At 37.9% G+C, this 21,719-nt stretch overlaps 1 protein-coding gene across 1 annotated transcript in view; it reads left to right on the forward strand.

The window, feature by feature from the left end:
• The window catches only part of col4a5 (collagen, type IV, alpha 5 (Alport syndrome)), a 66,949-nt gene extending 59,078 nt beyond the window's left edge, over positions 1-7,871 (forward strand). Inside the window, exons 40-49 of the mRNA XM_081348754.1 lie at positions 1,267-1,400; positions 1,761-1,833; positions 2,865-2,936; positions 3,026-3,154; positions 3,282-3,380; positions 4,194-4,406; positions 4,513-4,690; positions 6,006-6,120; positions 6,849-7,021; positions 7,124-7,871. Coding sequence (XP_081204880.1) covers positions 1,267-1,400; positions 1,761-1,833; positions 2,865-2,936; positions 3,026-3,154; positions 3,282-3,380; positions 4,194-4,406; positions 4,513-4,690; positions 6,006-6,120; positions 6,849-7,021; positions 7,124-7,205 — 1,268 coding nt within the window. The 3' untranslated portion in view covers positions 7,206-7,871. The remainder of the gene's footprint in view (positions 1-1,266; positions 1,401-1,760; positions 1,834-2,864; positions 2,937-3,025; positions 3,155-3,281; positions 3,381-4,193; positions 4,407-4,512; positions 4,691-6,005; positions 6,121-6,848; positions 7,022-7,123) is intronic.
• Positions 7,872-21,719: the final 13,848 nt, after the last annotated feature.

Consider the following 21,719-nt stretch of genomic DNA (forward strand, 5'->3'; position numbering starts at 1 on the left):
TTAGTCAATTATACTATGCTGTGCTATAAAAGATTTATACAATTACTGCTTTATGTCAGCATGCACAATAAACCTACTTCTAAAAAGTAGTATGACCACAGTTTGCATTTGCTGCCTGTATTTGAGCAGATTATTAGATTTTGCACAATGATATAATTTACATGCACAAGAATATTTGCTCATAATACGATTATGAATGTCTCATGTAAATGTTTTATCCTATTTGCAGCAAACTTGATAAAAAGTATTTCCTGAAGAAAACAGAAGGGAAAGAATGTGCATGTTTTGATTATTCAGATTGTGATTAACAATCTTAACAGCATAATGAAGATGTGCATGTGCACTACTATTCAGAAGTTTGGGGTCTGGAATATTTTTTAATGTTTTGAAAAGGAGTCTCTAATGCTCACCAAGGCTGCATTTATTTGATCAAAAATACAGTAAAACAGTAATAGTGTTACATATTATTACAATTTAAAATAACTGGTAAATGCAATTTATTCCTGTGATGGCAAATCTGAATTTTCATCAGCCAGTCTTCAGTGTCACATGATCCTTCAGAAATCATTTGTCACTTTTGATCAGTTGAATGCAACCTTGCTGAATGAAAGTGTTAATTAGCCTCTTTCATCTTGCTAGCCCTATACTTTTCAATGGTAAGATACATTCTATGTCAAATATGCGAAGTTGTTTCTTCAGTAATGCCTTCTGTAAAGCAACTGGAAGTAAAAGCAACCAATATATCAGAATTGTAAACATTTCTAAACTTTTATGTTCCTTACCACATCGTATACTTGTGCTGCTGTGCTCCTTTTTAAAAACCTTTATCTTGTTCTTTGCTTCTCCTCTTATTGGACTTTTGGGAACCCGTTGACCTTTGACCCCACTATAGGTCCTGCAGGTTAGACAACTTGGTTTGATACTCACCTGTGTCATACTGTGCACCTCCGTTAGTCATTAGATGATTTAACTTGGGTGGGACTGGGATGGTTCATGTTCATGTTTGATTTTTTCTTTGTTTAACTTTCATATCCCTATCCAATTCTAGGAATATAGTTCTGAGTCTTTAGTTGATCGCTCTTTTGTACCTTCTCCTTCTCATAGATCATCCCAGAACCATTCAGCACACTATATACAACAACAATATACATGATAAACATGCACACATTGCTTGTTTGAATAATATTGACAATGGTTTCATGATATGAGATGCATGCTGTTTTGATCTGATTCTGAGGAACTGATTTCTGTTCTGTGAATGTGAAGGTCCTCCTGGCCCTGAGGGTCCCCGTGGACCTCCAGGTAGTGGAGGAGTGAAGGGTGAGAAGGGCTTGCCTGGAATCTCTGGGATACCTGGTGCACCAGGACAGAAAGGAGATGGCGGTTCCCCTGGCTTTCCGGTAACTATTATAAATGTGTTCTAATGAGAAGGTTTTATTATTGTTAGCAAAGGGCTTCATATATTTTTCATTTGTAGGCTGCATTTGGTTAATGTGGGTTCTGAGATTTTGTGTGATTTTGCTAAAAAGAAGACGAGGATTTTTGTTTTATTGCACTGCCCTGTGGAATAAATTATTCTGATCTGTTTTTGGATAATGACTGTTAAACCATTTTAGTAAACTTAAGAGTCTTTCTGCTTTTTTTCTTCTTCTCACATAATAAAATGATTTCAAATAATATAAATAGTTGTTCATTTATTTATTCATTTATATTTATTATATTCAGTTAGATAATGATGTTTGTTATTTGCTTTTGACAAGGGTAATCCAGGAAATCAAGGGCCTAGTGGCCTGAAAGGAGATTTGGGACCTCAAGGTGTTCCTGGATTCCCAGGTCAGTTATCCTTCTATAACCATTGAAGGAATTATTTACCCACAAATTTAAAAGTATGTCATTATTTACTCTAAAAATGGCGTATGAAGCGCAGTGACATATTTCTTGCATGTCTTATGTGTGTACGCCAGTTCTAATATGCTGTATGGAGAATGACACTTAAATGCATCAGCAGAGGGGATGATTCTGCACTGAATCCCACTTTAAATTTCGATCTTTTCATTATGCAACATTATTCAATACGCACTACTATTCTAAAGTTTGAGGTCAGCAAGATTTTTTTTTTATAGAAATTAACTGCTGCATGCATTAAAGGGTTAGTTCACCCAAAAATTTAATTTCTGTCATTAATTACTCACCCTCATGTAGTTTCAAACCCGTTACACCTTCTTTCATCTTTGTAACAAATGAAGATATTTTTTGATGAAATCCGTGAGGTTTCTAAACCAGCCGTAGGCGGCAACGTCATTGCAACTTTCAAGGCCCAGAAAGGTAGTAAAGACATCGTTAAAATAGTCCGTGTGACTACAGTGGTTCAACTTTAATGTTATGAAGTGACAAGAATACTTTTTGTGTGCAAAAAACAAACAAAAGTAATGATTTTATTCAACAATCTCTTCTCCTCCATGTCAGTCTGCTACGGTGATCACGTTGTAAACACAGTGCAGCGCTTCCAGGTTATATGTCAGAACGCTGGTTCATTATTGGCCGACGCTGGTCACGTGAGCACCACGACACATGCGTTTTATTTTGATCAAATAAATGCAGCCTTGGTGAGCATAAGACACTTCTTTCAAAAACATTAACATAAATCTTACCAACCCCAAACTTTTGAATGGTAGTGTACAGGATGTATATAAAGAAACTCATGATCATTCTTAATAATTCTCCTTTTGTGTTTCACAAAAGAAATAACAGCATATATGTTTGGAACATCAGAATGATTAAATAATAAATTGTATGTTAAAGCTTGTTTTTAAGTCTTATTTATAAAAGTCTCTTCTTATCCACGTAACTTCTGCATGTTATAGGACCTAAAGGACAACCTGGCCCTGCTGGAGCTGATGGCAGCCCAGGACAACGTGGGGACCCTGGAACTAGAGGTGTGTCATTTTGAAACACGGATGATTTTCCCTTTACAAATCCGATAAAAATGCATTCTCTAATACTTACTCCCCTCTTTTGATCACAGGACTTCCTGGTGACCCAGGCATTGCTCAATCGCCTATTGTTGTGAAGGGCGAGCCTGGTCAACCTGGACGACCTGGACCACCAGGCAGCAGAGGCCCACCAGGACCCCCGGGATTACAGGGTCTTCCAGGTTAGTGGTTACACTGAGACTAGACAATGCAGATAATAAAGATTCTTTACCTGCAAAGGCTGGTCAAGACTATAGGACCTGGTCTGGTCTTCTTCCTCCTCATGTCTGATGTCCCTTCATCTTCTAGGTTCACCTGGCAACCCTGGTGACCTAGGTCAAATGGGAACTCCAGGATTTAGCGGCCCACCTGGAAGGAAGGGAGATAAAGGACCAGCTGGACCAACAGGTAATGTCAGGGTCCAATATGTGGCCTACCCAAGTTCAGATCCAGCTCAGGTCATTTTCAAACATTTGGCACATCTCTGCTGTCTTGTCCAATTAGAGGCAAAAGATTTATCACTCACGCTCATGTCGTTCCAAACCCATCAGAATTAGCTTCATCCTGTGAGGTTTCTGTCCCTCCACTGAATGTCCAGCTAACCAAAACTGAGAAGATCCAAAAAGCTTATTAAGGCATATAAAATGAATCTATATGAATCAAGCAGTTTAATCCTAGTCTTGTGAAGAGAAATTACCGCTTAATATGATGAACAGATTTAATTAAGCCTTTTATTCACATAAACACACATGCATATAGAGCATGCATCGTGCGCTAGAACAAACCTTATTGGTCCTGTTCCTGGACTGTTCATTATATTAAGCGATCATATCTCATCAGAAGCTTTGGATTAAACCGCTCGATTCATATAGATTAGTTTTACAATGCCTTTATGGGCTTTTATGATGTATGTTGGATCTTGTATGTTTTGGTTATACCTGGACTTTCAATGGAGGGACAGAAACCTTTCAGGTTTAATTAAAAATATATTGATTTGTGTTTTAAAAGATTAACCAAAGTCTTATGGGTTTAGAATGACATGAGTGTGAATAAATGATGGCAGAATTTTCATTTTTGTGCAAAACTATGCCTTTAAGGATCGTCCTTGATTTTGGTGGCTCCGAGGTTTTCACGAACTACAGGGGGCTTTATAAACAGTGCCTGAATTTTCTCCAATTCCATGTATCAGCCTCACAATCACCATGATGTAATTGTGTACAGGTCAGCGTGGTTATCCCGGCCCTCCTGGTCCAGATGGGATTCCGGGCCCTCCTGGTCCCTCAACACCATTTTCTGGAGCACATGGTTTTCTGATCACTCGCCACAGTCAGACCACAGACGTGCCACAATGTCCAGATGGCACAGGCCTTATCTATGATGGCTACTCTTTACTCTATGTGCAAGGCAACGAGAGGGCGCATGGACAGGACCTGGGTGAGTAGCCCTAAAAGGCACAGAGCACACGCATGTATCATGTTTTTTCTCGCATCACATAGATCATTACTATTGTGTCGTTTTTCTCCATTTTAAAAAACATCAGGTACGGCTGGTAGTTGTCTACGTCGTTTCAGCACAATGCCCTTCATGTTCTGTGACATCAACAATGTTTGCAACTTCGCGTCCCGTAATGACTACTCCTATTGGCTATCCACACCCCAGCCCATGCCCATGAGCATGGCACTCATCACTGGAGAAGCCATCAAACCTTACATCAGTCGGTAAGAGACGGTCACTCTAACAGATGATTAGTTCAGTTCAGTGGGACCTGAATGCATCGCTTTGTGTGTGTGTGTGTGTGTGTGTGTGTGTGTGTGTGTGTGTGTGTGTGTGTGTGAGGGGTTGAACGACTTTGTAGTCGCTATGACATCATTAATGAACAAACTTTGATGCTTTGAACTTTTGAGACTTGAACGCGAGTTGCATTGTGTACAGCTATGGCATATGACACAGCGCTGCCCACAAGGCTATTGCTCCGACATAATATTTATATGAATGCATTAGTGAGAGAGCAATTGTGTGTGAATTCATTCTACCTAGCAGCATCTCTCTACTAATACAGTGAAGCTGTGGGTTTTAGTTACTAAGAAAAATATGCTAGAACTTTTCAGTTTCTGAGCTATTTTATTGATAAATCACAGAACAGTGTGCTATTGAATGTTTCTGTGTGCGCAATATGCACATGATGTGTGAGCTATGAATGTGCGTTAAAATGGCGATTAATTTACCTGTACAATAAGCTGTTAAAAACATGCATTTACCTGATCAATTTTGAGCAATGTTTCAGACTATGCATTTATTTGTCATATTAACTGATGGAAACGGAGGTAAAAGTGGACTTCAAAGATTTGTTATCCTGTTGCGCCCTCTATAGGCCATGATCAGCAACTAGTTGACGTCAAGCTTAAAGCGTCATGGCAGAGCATTAAAGGAATAGTTCACCCAAAAATGAAAATTCTGTCATCATTTACTCTCCCTCAAGTTGTTCCAATCCTGTATGATTTCCTTTCTTCTGATAAACACAAAAGAATATATTTTAAAGAAGGTTGGTAATTAAACAGTTGCTGGTCCCCATTGACATCCATAGTATTTTTTTTTCCTACTATGGAAGTCAATGGGGTCCATCAGTCGTTTGGTTACCGACTTTCTTCAAAATATCTTCTTTTGTGTTCAGCAGAAGAAAGAAAGTCATACAGGTTTAAAACAACTTGAGGGAGAGTAAATGATGACAGAATTTTAATTTTTGGGTGAACTATTCCTTTAAGGGGGTTTGGGGACCAAATGTCCCCACAAACTTAGTAATACTAGTCATTTTTGACCTTGTGGTGACATTTTTGGTCCCCATGAGGAAAACAGCTACAGAGTGATGTTTTTTGAAAATGTAAAAATGCAGAAAGTTTTCTGTTATGGGTAGGGTTAGTGTAAGGGTTAAAATAAACAGTTTGTATAGTATAAAAATCCTTGTCTATGGAAAGTCCCCATAAAACATGAAAATTCAACATGTGTGTGTGTGTGTGTGTGCGTGTGCGTGTGTAGGTGTTCTGTGTGTGAAGCTCCAGCCATGGTGATTGCTATACACAGCCAGACCATTCAGGTGCCATCCTGCCCGCTGAACTGGGGAATTCTCTGGATCGGTTACTCCTTCATGATGGTATGTACAGTACCACAGGTCTTAGGCACTCTTGGGGAACTTGAAATGTGACAAGAGAACCATCAACTTTTAGACAAGACGTTCTCAACCTTTTTGACTGCAACACCCCCTATGTCCATAACAATATTTGCTCTTTCCTCTGGTACATCTACTATAATGACTTTTGTTTTTAAAAAAAAATTTGATTTACTGAAACTTGAGTGTCCATAGATTAAAATAAATAAAATAATTCAAATGAAATATTAAGTTCTGTTCTTCAGAACTAGTCATTTATTTTGTAGTAGTAGTGTATATTTTGTCTTCACTCTGGAATGACTTTTCCAGTCATTATTTGATAAGGATTAAAGATAAGGATTTTTAAAATAGTTTTTATTTATATTTTTTGTATATATATATATATAAGATTTTATTAATTTACATGACTTTTCCAGGTCTAGAGATCACACTTTTACAATAACTGCGTTTCCACTGTCAGGCCAAAATTCTTAAATAAGAAATATCAAAAAATAGAAATTTTTGTTGTTTCGCTTATTTTAAAGTTTTTCTTATGAAATTGAAATGATCCGGCTGCATCTGTGTTTTTTAATGTGCGTATTGTCAGTAAATCACCTGCAGAACTTTCTACTCCCATCGGCGCTTTTATGGGATTGCATTTCATGTAATTAAGCATAGTACATCTCAGACGTCCTTATTTGCCGTTGACTGGCATTGATTTGTCTGTGTCACAGCACACCAGTGCAGGTGCCGAGGGTTCGGGTCAGGCTCTCGCCTCTCCCGGCTCCTGTCTGGAGGAGTTCCGCTCCTCTCCGTTCATCGAGTGCCACGGTCGAGGCACCTGCAATTATTACACCAACTCGTACAGCTACTGGCTGGCCACTGTGGACGTGAATGAAATGTTCAGGTAAAATTTCATTGAAAAGTACAAAAACGTTCTTGAAAAACTGGGTCCTTAAAATGAAAAGACGTCTATCAATAGAGTATTGTTCTTTCTTTGCCCAAACAGAAAGCCACAGTCAGAGACACTGAAAGCTGGAAACTTGCAGACCCGTGTGAGCCGCTGTATTGTGTGTATGAAGAGGACGTAACGTAGTGACTTTTGTGCAGTCGGTTGTTGAGGATCAGCCGTCACCTACAACGACTGCGGCCATCATGCTGATCACCAGTGGGGTTTCATTGGTGCAGTATCTTCACGTTTAACTCTATGGTGCTACTGTGCGACACAGCAAAAGAAACTGAACAAAATAAATGAATTTATTAGTCTTTTTTCATTTTTCAAAGAAGTACCTCAAAAGAAAAATACAGATCCAGCAAGGTGCCATGGCAGTTGTGACACAATGTGCATTAGATATTTTTCTCTTTTTCCTATGAGATTTTCTAGAGATTCTTTTCATGTAATATTTCCCTATGAAAATTTTTATGATGTTTTGAGAGAAATGCTCTCGCTTTTTTTTTTTTTTTGAGTGGAATTGTCTCCATGTTACCAAATCGGCACTTTGAACATCAAAGAGACGAAATGCACTGAAGCGTTACATTAATGGGACTGCTTTTTTAAAGGCTATCATTTTTCTCCAATCACTTTTTCTTCTTTGTTGGTGGTACTAACAATGCTGTATCAGGACCTTTTAGAAATGTGTCATTTATCTCTTTTTGTAAGTAATAAAATGTGTATATTGTGTAAAACACCTTTTTAGTATAAAACAAAATGGATATTTTTAATGAATTTCTGGGTTCTTTGTCAGATGCTCACTCACTCCTATTGACATATTAGCTCCACATTCATTTACACTGACATTTGTACAAAGAACTTTCTTTAAATGAAACAGTATTTTATAAATATATATGTATATATATATATATATATATATATATATATATGTGTGTGTGTGTATATATATATATGTATATATATATATATATGTATATATATATATATATATATATATATATATATATATATATATATATATATACATACATATTAAAAAGAAAGTATATATCCAGAAACTTGATTTGGCAGTAGGAGGATATTTTTTCCATTCAGTAGTTGTCAAGTAAATGTAATTGTATTTACAGATCTCTCATTTCATTTAAACAGCGAGGAAAATTCTGTGAAAACCCATCAAATACTAGTGTTATGAATTTGTAAACCTTTCTTTGGTTCTTATTAGTTATATTACGCCACAGTGTGGTGTATCGCTGTTTTAGATTAGATGAACAACTGTCTCTCAGAAAATTTGAACATAAACCACATTTTGGCATATTATATTATAGTTATTTGTAGTTAAAATTTGCTGACCGACAGTGATTTATCTAATCGAAAACATCTTGCAAGTCATCATGGGGTGAAACAATGTGTATTTCAAAATAATTTCCCTCTCTTATGTTTAGTATCCAGAAGTTGTTATAAACTTAAATGACTGAAATAAAAGAAACAAACAAGGTGAACTTTTTTAGAGTGGGATTCTTTTACAAATTACAATGCAATGGTATATTAATTACAAAAGTGTTGTATTTTCTTTGCAGTCAGTCAATTTCCTTATCCAAAGCATCAATTATTGACACATGGGAACAAAAAAAAAGCTTTACGATGGTGGACCAGGAGCATTTCCTCTGAGGAGGCAAGGAAGGCAGTGCCTCCACAAACTAATTGGATGAGAAATATTACAAAAAGAAAACAATGAAAATATTACAAAATGTAACATTAAAAGGTGTATAAATCACTCATCTTTCTTTAATAACACTGTGCGACACCAGTGGTTATAGATACAGCAAGAGGCTACATCTGTCTTGCCTCCCCTGAGCCCATTGAGTTTTAACAGACCCCCTAAAGCGGTTTGGTGGGGGATAATTCAGAATGAAGGGGGGAAAAACATGAGAGGAGGCAATGCATCCATCACACTATGATTGGATATGATTAGTTTGTGCGATAAATAAAATGAGAAGTTAATGGGAACTTATTAAAAAGTAAGAAAGCAGTGTTATGGAATTGGCTGAGATGTTTAATGTCACGTCAAATCAAACTTGAAATGGCCTGAAAATATGACTTCTTTTTTTGTGAGCAATCAGTTTGGTGAAATTAAAGATACATCTTTGTGTCTGTGACCAGTGTTTACCGAGCTTGATGACTGATGATCCAAAAATAAGTTGACTATTAAAAAGAACAGTTGAACATCAGTTCACAAATTCTGAGCGAGCTCTTAAAGCATTATAGTCCTTCATGTCTATTGCAATCTCAAAATTCCGAGATGGTCCTCACTGCAGAACACGAAATCCATATACATATACCTACATATACCTAAACCAGTGATCTCAAACTCAATTCCTGGAGGGCCACAGCTCTGCACAGTTTTGCTCCAACCCTAATCAAACACACCTGATCCAGCTAATCAAGGTCTTCAGGATTACTAGAAACTTCCTTGCAGGTGTGAGTTGGAGCTAAACTGTGCAGAGCTGTGGCCCTCAGGGAATTGAGTTTGAGATCACTGACCTAAACCTACCCATCTCCACCCCCTGATCCCTAAACCCACCCATCTCCACCCCCTGATCCCTAAACCCACCCCTAAACCTACCAATCTCCACCCCCTGATCCCTAAACCCACCCCTAAACCTACCAATCTCCACCCCCTGATCCCTAAACCCACCCCTAAACCTACCCATCTCCACCGCCTGATCACTAAACCTACCAATCTCCACCCCCTGATCCCTAAACCCACCCCTAAACCTACCCATCTCCACCCTCTGATCCCTAAACCCACCCCTAAACCTACCAATCTCCACCCCCTGATCCCTAAACCCACCCCTAAACCTACCCATCTCCACCCCCTGATCCCTAAACCCACCCCTAAACCTACCCATCTCCACCCCCTGATCCCTAAACCCACCCCTAAACCTACCAATCTCCCCCCCCTGATCCCTAAACCCACCCCTAAACCTACCCATCTCCACCCCCTGATCCCTAAACCTACCAATCTCCACCCCCTGATCCCTAAACCCACCCCTAAACCTACCCATCTCCACCCCCTGATCCCTAAACCCACCCATCTCCACCCCCTGATCCCTAAACCTACCAATCTCCACCCCTTAGATCTGGATCCAATTCCTCCCCCTGGATCTCGTGTACTGCAGTGACGTGCTAATGAAAATTCCGGCCGGTTGATAATACCTAGAATATCAAAATCAACTGCGGGCGGTAGATCCTTTTCCTATTTAGCACCCAAACTCTGGAACAGTCTTCCTAGCATTGTTCAGGAAGCAGACACACTCTTGTCAGTTTAAATTTAGACTAAAAACACATCTCTTTAACCTGGCATACACATAGCACATTATCAATTTCTATAATTCAAATCATGTACTGGAAACACTTCCAATAACACCCGAAGTACCCGTTACATCATAAGAAGAATGGCATCTACACTAATGTTAGTCTCTCTGTTTATCCCATGGTTTACTGTAGTCAGCCGAATCCGAGCCGTATCCAGATCAGATGGTGGACCTGCGCTTAGACATGACCACAACACATCGACATGACGACATAGCGACAAAACGTTTTCCCTCTGTATAGATGAAAAACGTAACAAAATGATTCCTGTTCACACGCATCAACTAAAAAAACTATTATGCATGTGAGACAAGTAATTGGCAATGTCACTTTGTAAAGAAAGACAACACGCCTGCGCACATACACATTCAAACGTGCATGCCTATAGACTAAACACATAACACGCATGTGTCTGTTTTTTCACAGATTCAAGGTTTTTGAAGTTTACACAGAGATGAGAAAGGTATCACTTTCAAAACGCCGTTGTCGTGTAAATGAACTGCCAGAACGCATTTAAATGTTTTCTGTTTTTAGCTGAAAACGGTGTAGTGTAAGCGGCCCCTAAGTTAACAACTAATTAATCAATTAAAAGCTTACTTAAGCTAGACAATGACTTTCTTCTAGAGCTGCTGTACAGCCAAAACAATCTTTGTTGCATTCATTTCATATTATCAATGTAAAACTGCTTTGAAACAATCTGTATTGTAAAAAGCGTTATATAAATGAAGGTGACTTAAACGGACAGTATGGAATTTTTCGCCACTAGGGGTCGCTAACCTATTTACAATAACAAAGGCATAGTTTGATGACGCAACATTTGCTAAGAATTATGGATCTTGTCGTCAACGTCAAGCCGACCGATCTAATAATGTTTATGGATGACTGAATACATCGATGTTTTTATTATGACTGTGATATAAAGCAGTTCGGGATTGCTAAGAGACAGCTATCAGCTCCACACGTGACGCGATATAAAAGGAGTTTGGACATTTCATTCTACCGAACTACACGCAAGTGCAGAATTACTACTCACAGGTCAGTTTATTAGACAAATTGAACTTGTGAGGCTGTTTCACTTGGTCTAACATTATACTAGCGCACTAAACTCACTGCATTTGAGTGTGTTGAAATGAATGTGTTAGTTTGTCTGTATGAGACTAGCAGTAAGCTAGATCAACATTAGAATAACATACAGATCATATTCTAACATTTTATCATTGTTGAACTATATAACATTGATTAGTTTTATGTAAATGTGCTCACCTGTTTAATAAAGTACATGTAGGAGTGGTCGAAGTCTCGGACGTCTATGGGAGCTCTCGGCATCTCAAAAACACAGCGCTGATATTGATTCTCGTTTTAGTTCTCCTTTTTTAACCAAAGTCTGCTTGCCATGGTCCATAATGTTTGAACGAAACAACAACAGCGTGCAAATAGACATTGCGAACTACACAGTGGTCCACGTCAGTCGCTTTGGTTACTATTAGACGGCTCTGGTTCATAGCTCTGGTTGCTATGACAGTACGAGCGGAAACCAGGGACAACGCGGATATGACGCCATTGACGGCGACAAAATGGAAATAAAGAAACGGGACGTGTCTTCGAATTAAATTACAAATTTCTCCTGGTTTGAAAGTTGCTGGAAACAGTCGGGATAATGTGAGTACACAACTAAATAAAATATATAACACAGATATAGTGATTTTTGCTATTTTTAAAGCTAAAAAGTTACATATTGTGCCTTTAACTTGACACATAAAATACATTGTTTAAACTGTTACAGCCTTTAGTTATTATTTTGGAATGAATATAAAAATGCTTAAAAACACTAACTTGATGAGATTTATACTTGGTTTTAATGAATAGAAAATTACATAGTCAATGTAAAAATTCAAAATAGAACATTATTTGGTTTCTCTTTTTTGTGTAATGTTTAACCAGGAGATTGTGACAGCATTAAGTGTAACTGGGACATGAATTTACATTTGATTTATATATAAAAAAAAAAAACAGTGAGGACTTTGCCTCCTCATTTCAGAACACCACTGCACACCACTGTGGTGGACCACTAGAGGGAGAACTGAGTCACATGGACTGTAGGGCTGCACCAATCCGCTGTCTTTTCCCTGACAGACATCCAGTTCAACAATGTTTTGCAGATTAGTAGCCACTCTGCTTTTGTGTAGTAATGCATGATGATTGGATCACAACATGATTAAGTGGATGTAAAACTTGTCTCCATTTGTAATTTTCCTGTTAGTATCACCCTCCCTCCTTCCATCCCGCTCTTACTGATTCTAACAATGAGCTTTGAGCTTAGGAGTGGTTATTAGGACCTAAATAGTCCATATAAGATTTAGTTGGCAAACTGAGTGTTGATATTTGGCAACAGCTAAGCTCTCAATAGGATCAGTGAGCAGATGACAGTGAATCCCATTGCCACTGGGATAATGATCTTTGTTCTAGCCAACAACAGGACCAAGGGGCAAAAGTCAAGCCAAGCTCTTTACAAAAACTACTTAAGTTGTGTTTTTTTTTCTAGAAAGAACCAAAGAAAAGGGTCAACAGTGGTTCTGAATGATCAAAGCTTGGACCGAAATTTCACTTTTTGTGCAACTGAGTCAAATAATTGTGATTTGAAAGCAGGTCCTTTCTTATGAAAAGATGCTTTTGTTTTTAACATTGATGGACAATAATAGACAGATAGCGGCGTTTAATGGCTGGCTGTGTCATAAACATGTAGGCTATCCAAAACATACAGTTTTATATATAGGCCCATAACTCTGAAATATACTTGCCTTAAGTTAGCCATTAAAGTCAAGTGTCTGGATTAACTTGGTTTATTTGTGTCTTTGGAAGGAGGGAACGAGACACGTCAAAGCTTTATTTCCAGGTAATTCTCCCTTTATGTGTATATCAGATGACCTGCGTGATATAGAGAATATCCTTTTTCTTAATGAGCTTTAAAAAGGAATCACTGCTCGAGTTTGTTTTGAAACATGAGCAGCTATTGGCAAATACTACATCCCTTAATTGAGTTGGATACTCTGGCCTCGGTAGAATTTGACGTAGTCCTTAACATGCCACTGAGCTCATGATCCACATGCAGTCTGAGCCCTAATGCGACCTACATTTGTGCACATACTGTAAATGCTATACTGGAATGAATTGAGAAACCTCAGCTCCTAATGACGCACGCACGTCTGTCAGAAGAGGATTCCCCTTCTGCAGTGGTGCAGCCAAGACTACATTCCAGCAAGGGTTGTAAGAAATGCTTTGGGAAATTGCACTGACGCACTCTTTTAAAAACGGATCTGTCATTCAAACGAAATTAAGCGAAATCACATGAGCGAGAGTGCTGCTGTCGCTCTTAAGCCCCGTTCACACTACAAGCGACTTTGTCGCTGCATGTCGCCAGTGGCTGGCGGTGAGGTCGTTAGTGGGCGTTCCCACTACTGGTTGCCTAGTAATGTTTGTGAGTGACATTCACGTATGTTACTCCATGTTGTAGACAACAAAACTGTTTTCTTGCCTCTACAAGCAAACATTTTGGAAGGAAAAGTCTAAATATAAATTGAATCATTAAATGCATAATATTAAAGATGAATGAGAAACAGCGAGTGCCCTGTGCTATCGCGGCTATTTAACTGCAGCAAATGGGCAAATACTGGTCTTTCTGAGTTCACGAAACCATTCAGGCTCGGAGTCAGCACGGCGAGTACCACTGTATGTACACGGAGACATATCATACATTATTGGACAGTTTCTGACTGCTTAAATAAACTTCTCATTCATCTTGCCTCGGTCGGACGCGGCACTGAAGAGTGACAGATCACGTGTGCTCCACTGACTTCACTCCTATTGGTTGTTGCTCCCGAAAGTCGCTCTTCATTTGCATAAAGTTGAACAGATCTCAACTTTGTCGCGTCGCCAGACACGCCCCATCCAGTCGCCAACGGTCGCGACCACGCGTGTCACTGTCACTGGAAGTCGCCCGCTCCCCATTGAAAATGAATGGTATCGCATCGCTTGGTCGCGTGTAGTGTGAACGTAGCTTTAATATCAGCACCACAGCTGTACAAGGTTGCAGAAGTAACTTACAATATTACCAATAACTTTGACTTTTTACTTCCACCAACGAAAATAGTTCCGAAAAGTCAAATGAACCATCACACATCTTCAAGCAACATAGCAAAGGCTGAGTTCTAAAATCGCATACTTTCTGAGGAGGTACTTAATTAGTGATTTAAAAAAGTACGCTCTAGAGTGCACCAGGGCCTGTCCACTTGTTCCTCTGTATCTTCCACGCTCATTTTTTTCTCATTGGGATTTACAAAAAAAAGTCTTAAATTGTTCAAATTGTTAAGCCATGAACCAAACCAACGCATTCTCATCCTTGGGCGTCATATACTGACGCTTTTGACATTTCGTCGACATCGAACGCACATGGCACCCTAGCGTCAATGTGACGTGCACAGAGCTTTGTTCGGTTATGGGTAGGTTTAGGTCTAGTGTAGGGTTAGGGATAGACCACTAGGAGGCGCCTTCTGGCCCATATCTATCTGCGTCTCATATTGACGCTAAGGGTGCCATGTGCGTTCGATGTCGACGAAATGTCAAAAGCGTAAATATATGACGCCCTAGGATGAGAACGGGCTGACCAAACTGACCAGCGACAAGATGAATCACATCATTACAAACTTTGAATTGAAGTATTTGAAAACTGGGCAAAAAGACAGATGCAAGACTGTGAACTGCTTTAATGAGGCGAATAACTATTTGAAGCATTACGAATTACGTGTGAAATGTCTGTATGGAAGCTAAATTGAAACTTAATCTGCAAGTATAGAAAATTCCTGCTCTTTTTCATAATGAAGCACTGCATTAGACATTCATGAAGGGGTGTATGATCTTACATGATGACAACAGTAGGTTTAACCATGATATTTGGACCTGGCATTTCACATCAAATAATATTATTACATACTGCTGTCAATGAAGGTGTAAGGTGCCAGACACAGTGGATTAATCCTGTACGTTAGCAAGCATTGCCAAAAAAGCTTACCTTTAAATACTGAGAATCCAATTAAGAGCATCATTAAGGACAGCACCATTCCCTAGACATTACTATGAATGTGGGTGGATTTCTACAGTGGTCTGAGCTCCTTAAAGAGATAATAGTTTCCCAGTTTAAGTGTCTTGCTACATGTTCATGGGCAAATAAGCTCGGAGTTTCTGGGAAAGTAGTTGACCCCCCACTGAAAAGTTCACTTGCAATAGTCAGTTATCCGCTTTAATTTCCCCAAGCTACTTACTGACACTGCTTACTGGCATAAGCATGCTGAACGCACCCAGACATATGGGGTGGGATGGGATGGGGGGAGGGGGGATGCTGTGTGTGTGTTATGGTGTGCACCTAGTGACGAATACATGTGTGTGCTTGTCTGACTGAATTCCATGAAGTTAAACTAAAGTTCAGAAAATTCTTTCTGCATGAGATATTCATTTTCACAATGGACAATGTTGGACATCGCCCAACAGTTTTGGTGTCTGATTATTTCCTAAATTTACCTGATTTTGTTTTTAATACTATGGTTCCTCTTCATTTTGAAATTTAATTTGGCCTGCTGGAAATATCACAATATCGACTGTTATAATTTAAAGGGTAATCGTCCAGCATCCAGTTGAGATTGTGAGCAGATTTGGCAATATAAATTTCACACACACACACAGTTATATATATCTGGGACTGGGTACATTACTTACACATTGTAATTGGTTACTGATTACAATTACATGACAAAAAATTTAGTTAGTAAATTAAATCCCTTACATTTACATATTTAAGGTAATATAATCTGACTACTTTTGGATTACGTTTAACCTAACTTGATTATCGCATTGATTTGAGTAGAATAATCTTGTACCATAAAAATACAAAGAGAAAGAAAATATATTCCATTCGTTGTTATAAACAATATGAAGTGCATTAAATATTGCATTGTGTCAGGGTTTTTCAGACTGGGGTTGGTGAGGTTAATGAAAAGCTATTAATAAGTAAATTATAAAAAAAAAAAAAAAAAAAGAAACTACTAAAGATTCAAAATAAATAAATAAATAAATATATATTATTTGCCTGCATGCCATGTGACCATTAACCGACATCAGAGAACCATGGACTTGGATTATTTTTTTTATTTTTTTTTTGACAATTTTATTATTGACCTAATTTACAAATTAAAATCTCAGTGGGTACTTCAAGTAAATATATTAGGTCAAAGAAATTTAAGCTGACAAAAAAGTTGGGGAATCCCTGCATTACATGTAATATGAAATGACTGAATTTGTACATTTGAATGTGTTTGAGAGACAAAAGCCGTCCAAAAACATTAATGCATGGTTAAATAACTCACTGAAACTGAGTGATAATTCTAATAATAATTAATGTGTTAATCAGGAGCTGATTATATATGCAAAGTTTAGAAAACACTTGTTAAAAGTGAAATGATTTCTGTAAATCCAATGATCACTTGCTGTGTTTTGCTCAGTTTTCAGTGATAGTCACATGACCAGTGGCTGGTTTGTGTGTGCAATTCCACAAACCTGGAAGACCTTCTGAACGTATACAAGCAGTCTGCGTTTTTAGAAAGGAAAATGTAAAAGATAGTAGTAGGGAGAATCAATGAATTATGAATATTTGACTGCCATTGCGAGAAAAACATCAAATCAAAATTGAAAAGCACTATTATTGCATCATCTTATAATATTAAACCATATCAAACAATGCCAAATTGTCTTCACTAATACTCCTGGCAAATATGTCCAAGTAATGTTGAAGTGGTAGTGAGAAAGAAGGGTCACTCAATGGCTGCGTTCCAGTCCACTTTTAGACACGCACTTGCAAACTTCCCTAAGCACTTCCCCTCGGGGGAATCCCTGCCGCCATTTTGAAGTGCATTCCACTTCATGAAGTGGACAAGGGAAGTTAGTATCTCACAAAAATGAGTACACCCCTCACATTTCAGCAAACATTTTAGTACATCTTCTCAAGGGACAATACTATAGAAATGAAACTTGGATGTATTTTAGTGTTGTCAATGTGCTGCTTGTATAGCAGTATATATTCACTGTCCTCTGAAAATAACTCAACATACAGCCATTATTGTCAAAATAGCTGCCAACAAAAGTGAGTACACCCTAAGTGAACATGTCAAAACTGTGTCCAAAGTGTCAATATTTTGTGTGAGCATCATTGTTATCAAGCACTGCCTAATACTCCTAGGCATGGAGTTCACCAGAGCTGCACAGGTTGTTGCTGGGATCCTCTTCCACTCCTCCATAAGGACATCACGGAGCTGCCGGATGTTAGACACATGGCGCTTCTCCATCTTCTGCTTGAGGACGCCCCACAGGTGCTCAATAGGTTTCAGGTCTGGAGACATACTTGGCCACTCCATCACCTTCAGCTTCCTCAGCAAGGCAGTTGTCATCTTGGCGGTGTGTTTGGGTTCGTTATCATGCCGTTCGGCCCAGTTTCTGAAGGGAGGGCATCATGTTCTGCTTCAGAATGTCACAGTGCATACAGCTCCCCAGTACCAGCAGCACTCGTGCAGCCCCAGACCATGATGCTACCACCACCTTGCTCGACTGTAGGCAAAAAACAATGTTCTTGGTACTCCTCACCAGGGCATCGCCACACATGCTGGACACCATCTGAGCCAAACAAGTTTATCTTAGTCTCATAAGACCACATGACATGGTTCCAGTAATTCATGCTCTTGGACAGGTTGCTTTCAGCAAACTGTTTGCGGGCTTTCTTGCGAGTCAACTTCAGAAGAGGCTTCCTTCTGGAACGACGGCCACGCAAACCGACTTGTTGCAGTGTGTGGCATATGGTCTGAGCACTGACAAGCTGACCCTCTGCTTCTGCGACCTCTAAAGCAATGCTGGCAGCACTCATGTGTCTGTTTTTTTTAAATCAGCTTCTGCACCTGACGCACAGCACGAGGACTCGACTTCTTTGATTGACCCCTACGAGGCCTGTTCCGAGTGGAACCCGTCTTGGAAAACCTCTGTCTCTGGCCTGTATTGTAACTTAGTTTCAGGGTGTAACCAATCTTCTTATAGCCTAGGTCAACTTTGTGGAGAGCACCAATTCTAATTCTCAAATCTTAGAACTTAGAGAGTTCTTTGCCATGAGGTGTCATGTTGAACATCCAGAGGTCAGTATGAGATAATTGTACTCAAAGCACAAATTTGAACTGCTCTAATACAAGATACACACATTTGTATGGTCCTGTCAAGCAGACAGAAACATGAACATGATGAATAGGACATGTGGCTTTGCATGGTTAAACGATGTACAGCTTTTATCACTTAGGGTGTAGGCTACTCACATTTGTTGGCAGCTATTTTGACAATAATGGCTGTATGTTGAGTTATTTTCAGAGGACAGTGAATATATACTGCTATACAAGCAGCACATTGACTACACTAAAATATATCCAAGTTTCATTTCTATAGTATTGTCCCTTGAGAAGATAATACTAAAATATTTGCTGAAATGTGAGAGGTGTACTCACTTTTATGAGATACTGTATATGGACAGACCCTCGCTACCTCGATTTTGACCGAGGGAGCAAATCTACTTCATATGTACACTTCAGGTCCATATACCACAATGCAACACGATTGTGACGTCAATGCATATTGCGTTTAATTTACCCCACCGCAAACAACTCAATGATATTTCTTTTTTTCTTAACAACTCAAACACACCTATATATTTATAGAATGCTGCATTAAAGGAGAACTCCGGTCAATTTTAACATTGAGCTCTTTTTTTAAAAAAATTTGGAGTGCTGTCAGTACAGAGAACAACGACAAAAATCGGTGTTGCCTACACCGTGTTATCCTCTTTTTAAAATTTGCACCCTGTTGACTTCAGTGGGGCAAGTTTTAAACCTGCTTTTAGCCTCTTTACATCCTTGATGTGTCATTACAAGTGCACAGCTAATGTGAGTGATTCCTTCAGAGTGATCACGGGTGAATCTGACTGCAGTAGATGTGAAAGATATTAGGGTCAATGACGTGACGCCTAAATTTTCTGTCCGATTGCATTTTTTCAGGCAAAAATGGGTTTAAATGCCTAAAAAGATACTGTATATTTATAGTACCTCTCCCATGTATGTACTCACTTTAACTTTTAAAAAACCTTTACTTATTTGTTATTTTTTTTGTTATTTAAAGTGTCAAAACATCATGTGGTGCGACCGTCCGGCCATAACTTCTGTTTTGAAAACGTCTTTGAAATTACTCTGAATTTATTCAAATTTATTTTCTGCACTATTTGGCATGATTTCCAAAGTGTTTTGTAATCCTTTAAAAAAAATCAAAGCATTTGTATTTATATTTCCATCATAATATACAAACAAACTTTGTCCAATGATATCCATTTTATGAAATATCATGTGGTGCGACCATCAAGGAACTACCATTTTGGGACTTATATGTTGAAAACTATTCAAACACAGGAAGTTACATCATAAACCAATTTACCAAGGACCCATGGAAGCAGCAAGCAGGTTTGTAAAAAATAAACCTTTGTAATGGTTGGTATGTAGTTGCCACATTTGGATGTCATGTGGTATAACCTCAAAAAAATAATAATATTAAAGTTATTTCTACAAATATATATCTTTATTATAAAATTCATAGTGACCTTTTTTGGCAAGCTAGCTTGTTTTGTTTAGGTGGCCAATTCTGTGCCTGTAAATTATGACTGAATTTGAAAATATCATGTGGTGCGACCAAATATCATGTGGTGCGACCACTGCAGACTGTTTTCCATGATAGATATATGTCCTAGATTGGCAGTTTTATGCTTTTATATTCACTTGACGGTTTATATAAAAAAAGTACTTTACTTTAGTATCATTTGGAATAGATTTTTATGCAATTTGGGATATTTTTTATAGATTTCAGACAGTTTGTGTATACTCTTTGTACAATATGAGAAAAATGCAACAAAAAAAAAATTAGAGCATGTAATTTCAGTTTAGTAATAATGCATTTATTAGTAGTGTATTTATTATTGCCTATTTATTTATTTAAAACTATTTTAATTTATTTTACCAGATGCCACTGCCAAGCGAAAAAATTCTGACCCTGCAACAAGAGCAGAGTACCTTGCTAGGAGAAGAGTGAAATATTATTACAGTTTAAAATATCTGTTTTCTATGTGAATATATAGTAAACTGTAATTTATTCCTATGATCAAAGCTGAATTTTCAGCATCGTTACTCCAGTTTTCAGTGTCACATGATCCTTCAGAAATAATTCTAATATGTAACCCTAGACCACAAAACCACTCAATGGGTCAATGTCACATGGGTAAATTTTTTGAAATTGAGATTTATACATCATATGAAAGCTGAATAAATAAGCTTTCCATTGATGTATGATTTGTTAAGATAGAACAATATTTGGCCGATACAACTGAAAATCTGGAATCTGAGGGTGCTACAAAATCGAAACATTGAGAAAATCGCCTTTAAAGTTGTCCATTTATGTTTGCAATATTGCTATATTCACTCACAAAAATAAATGTTTATAAATTTATGGTAGGACATTTACAAAATATAAAACATGATCTTTATTTAATATCCTAATGATTTTTTGGAATAAAAGAAAAATCGATAATTTTGACCCATACAATGTATTGTTGGCTATTTGCACAAATACCCTGTGCGACTTGTGACTGGTTTTGTGATCCAGGGTCACTAATGATTTGCTGCTCAAGAAACATTTCTGATTATTATCAATGTTCATATTTTTTTTTGAAACTGTGATACATTTTATATGTCAGGATTATTTGATGAATATAAAGTTCAAAAGAACAGCATTTATTTGAAATAGAATCTTTCGGAACATTATAGCCTGTGCCTGAATGTGACACTGAATGTGTCCTTGATTAATAAAGTATTAATTACTTTAAAAAACTATTGACTCCAAATGTTACCTGTATACAATACTTTTATTAAATAATTTATATCTATAACATTATTATTTGTTAGAATGAAATTCTAAGTCAAGTTAAATTAAATGGTGCACTTGTTTTTGTGAAGTGATTTTTTTTTATAAAAGTGAGTTTATAAAATGTTTATGTTCAGGAAAATTCTGTGAAATTTGTATAAAATCTGGTTTAAATAAAAATGTTTGTATAAAATGTATTGTTCATTGATCTCTTTAAATAGATTTTTAACTATATAAGGTTTTCGTG

The sequence above is a fragment of the Scardinius erythrophthalmus genome (genome assembly GCF_964197995.2).
Source record: "Scardinius erythrophthalmus genome assembly, chromosome: 2".
NCBI lineage: Eukaryota > Metazoa > Chordata > Actinopteri > Cypriniformes > Leuciscidae > Scardinius > Scardinius erythrophthalmus.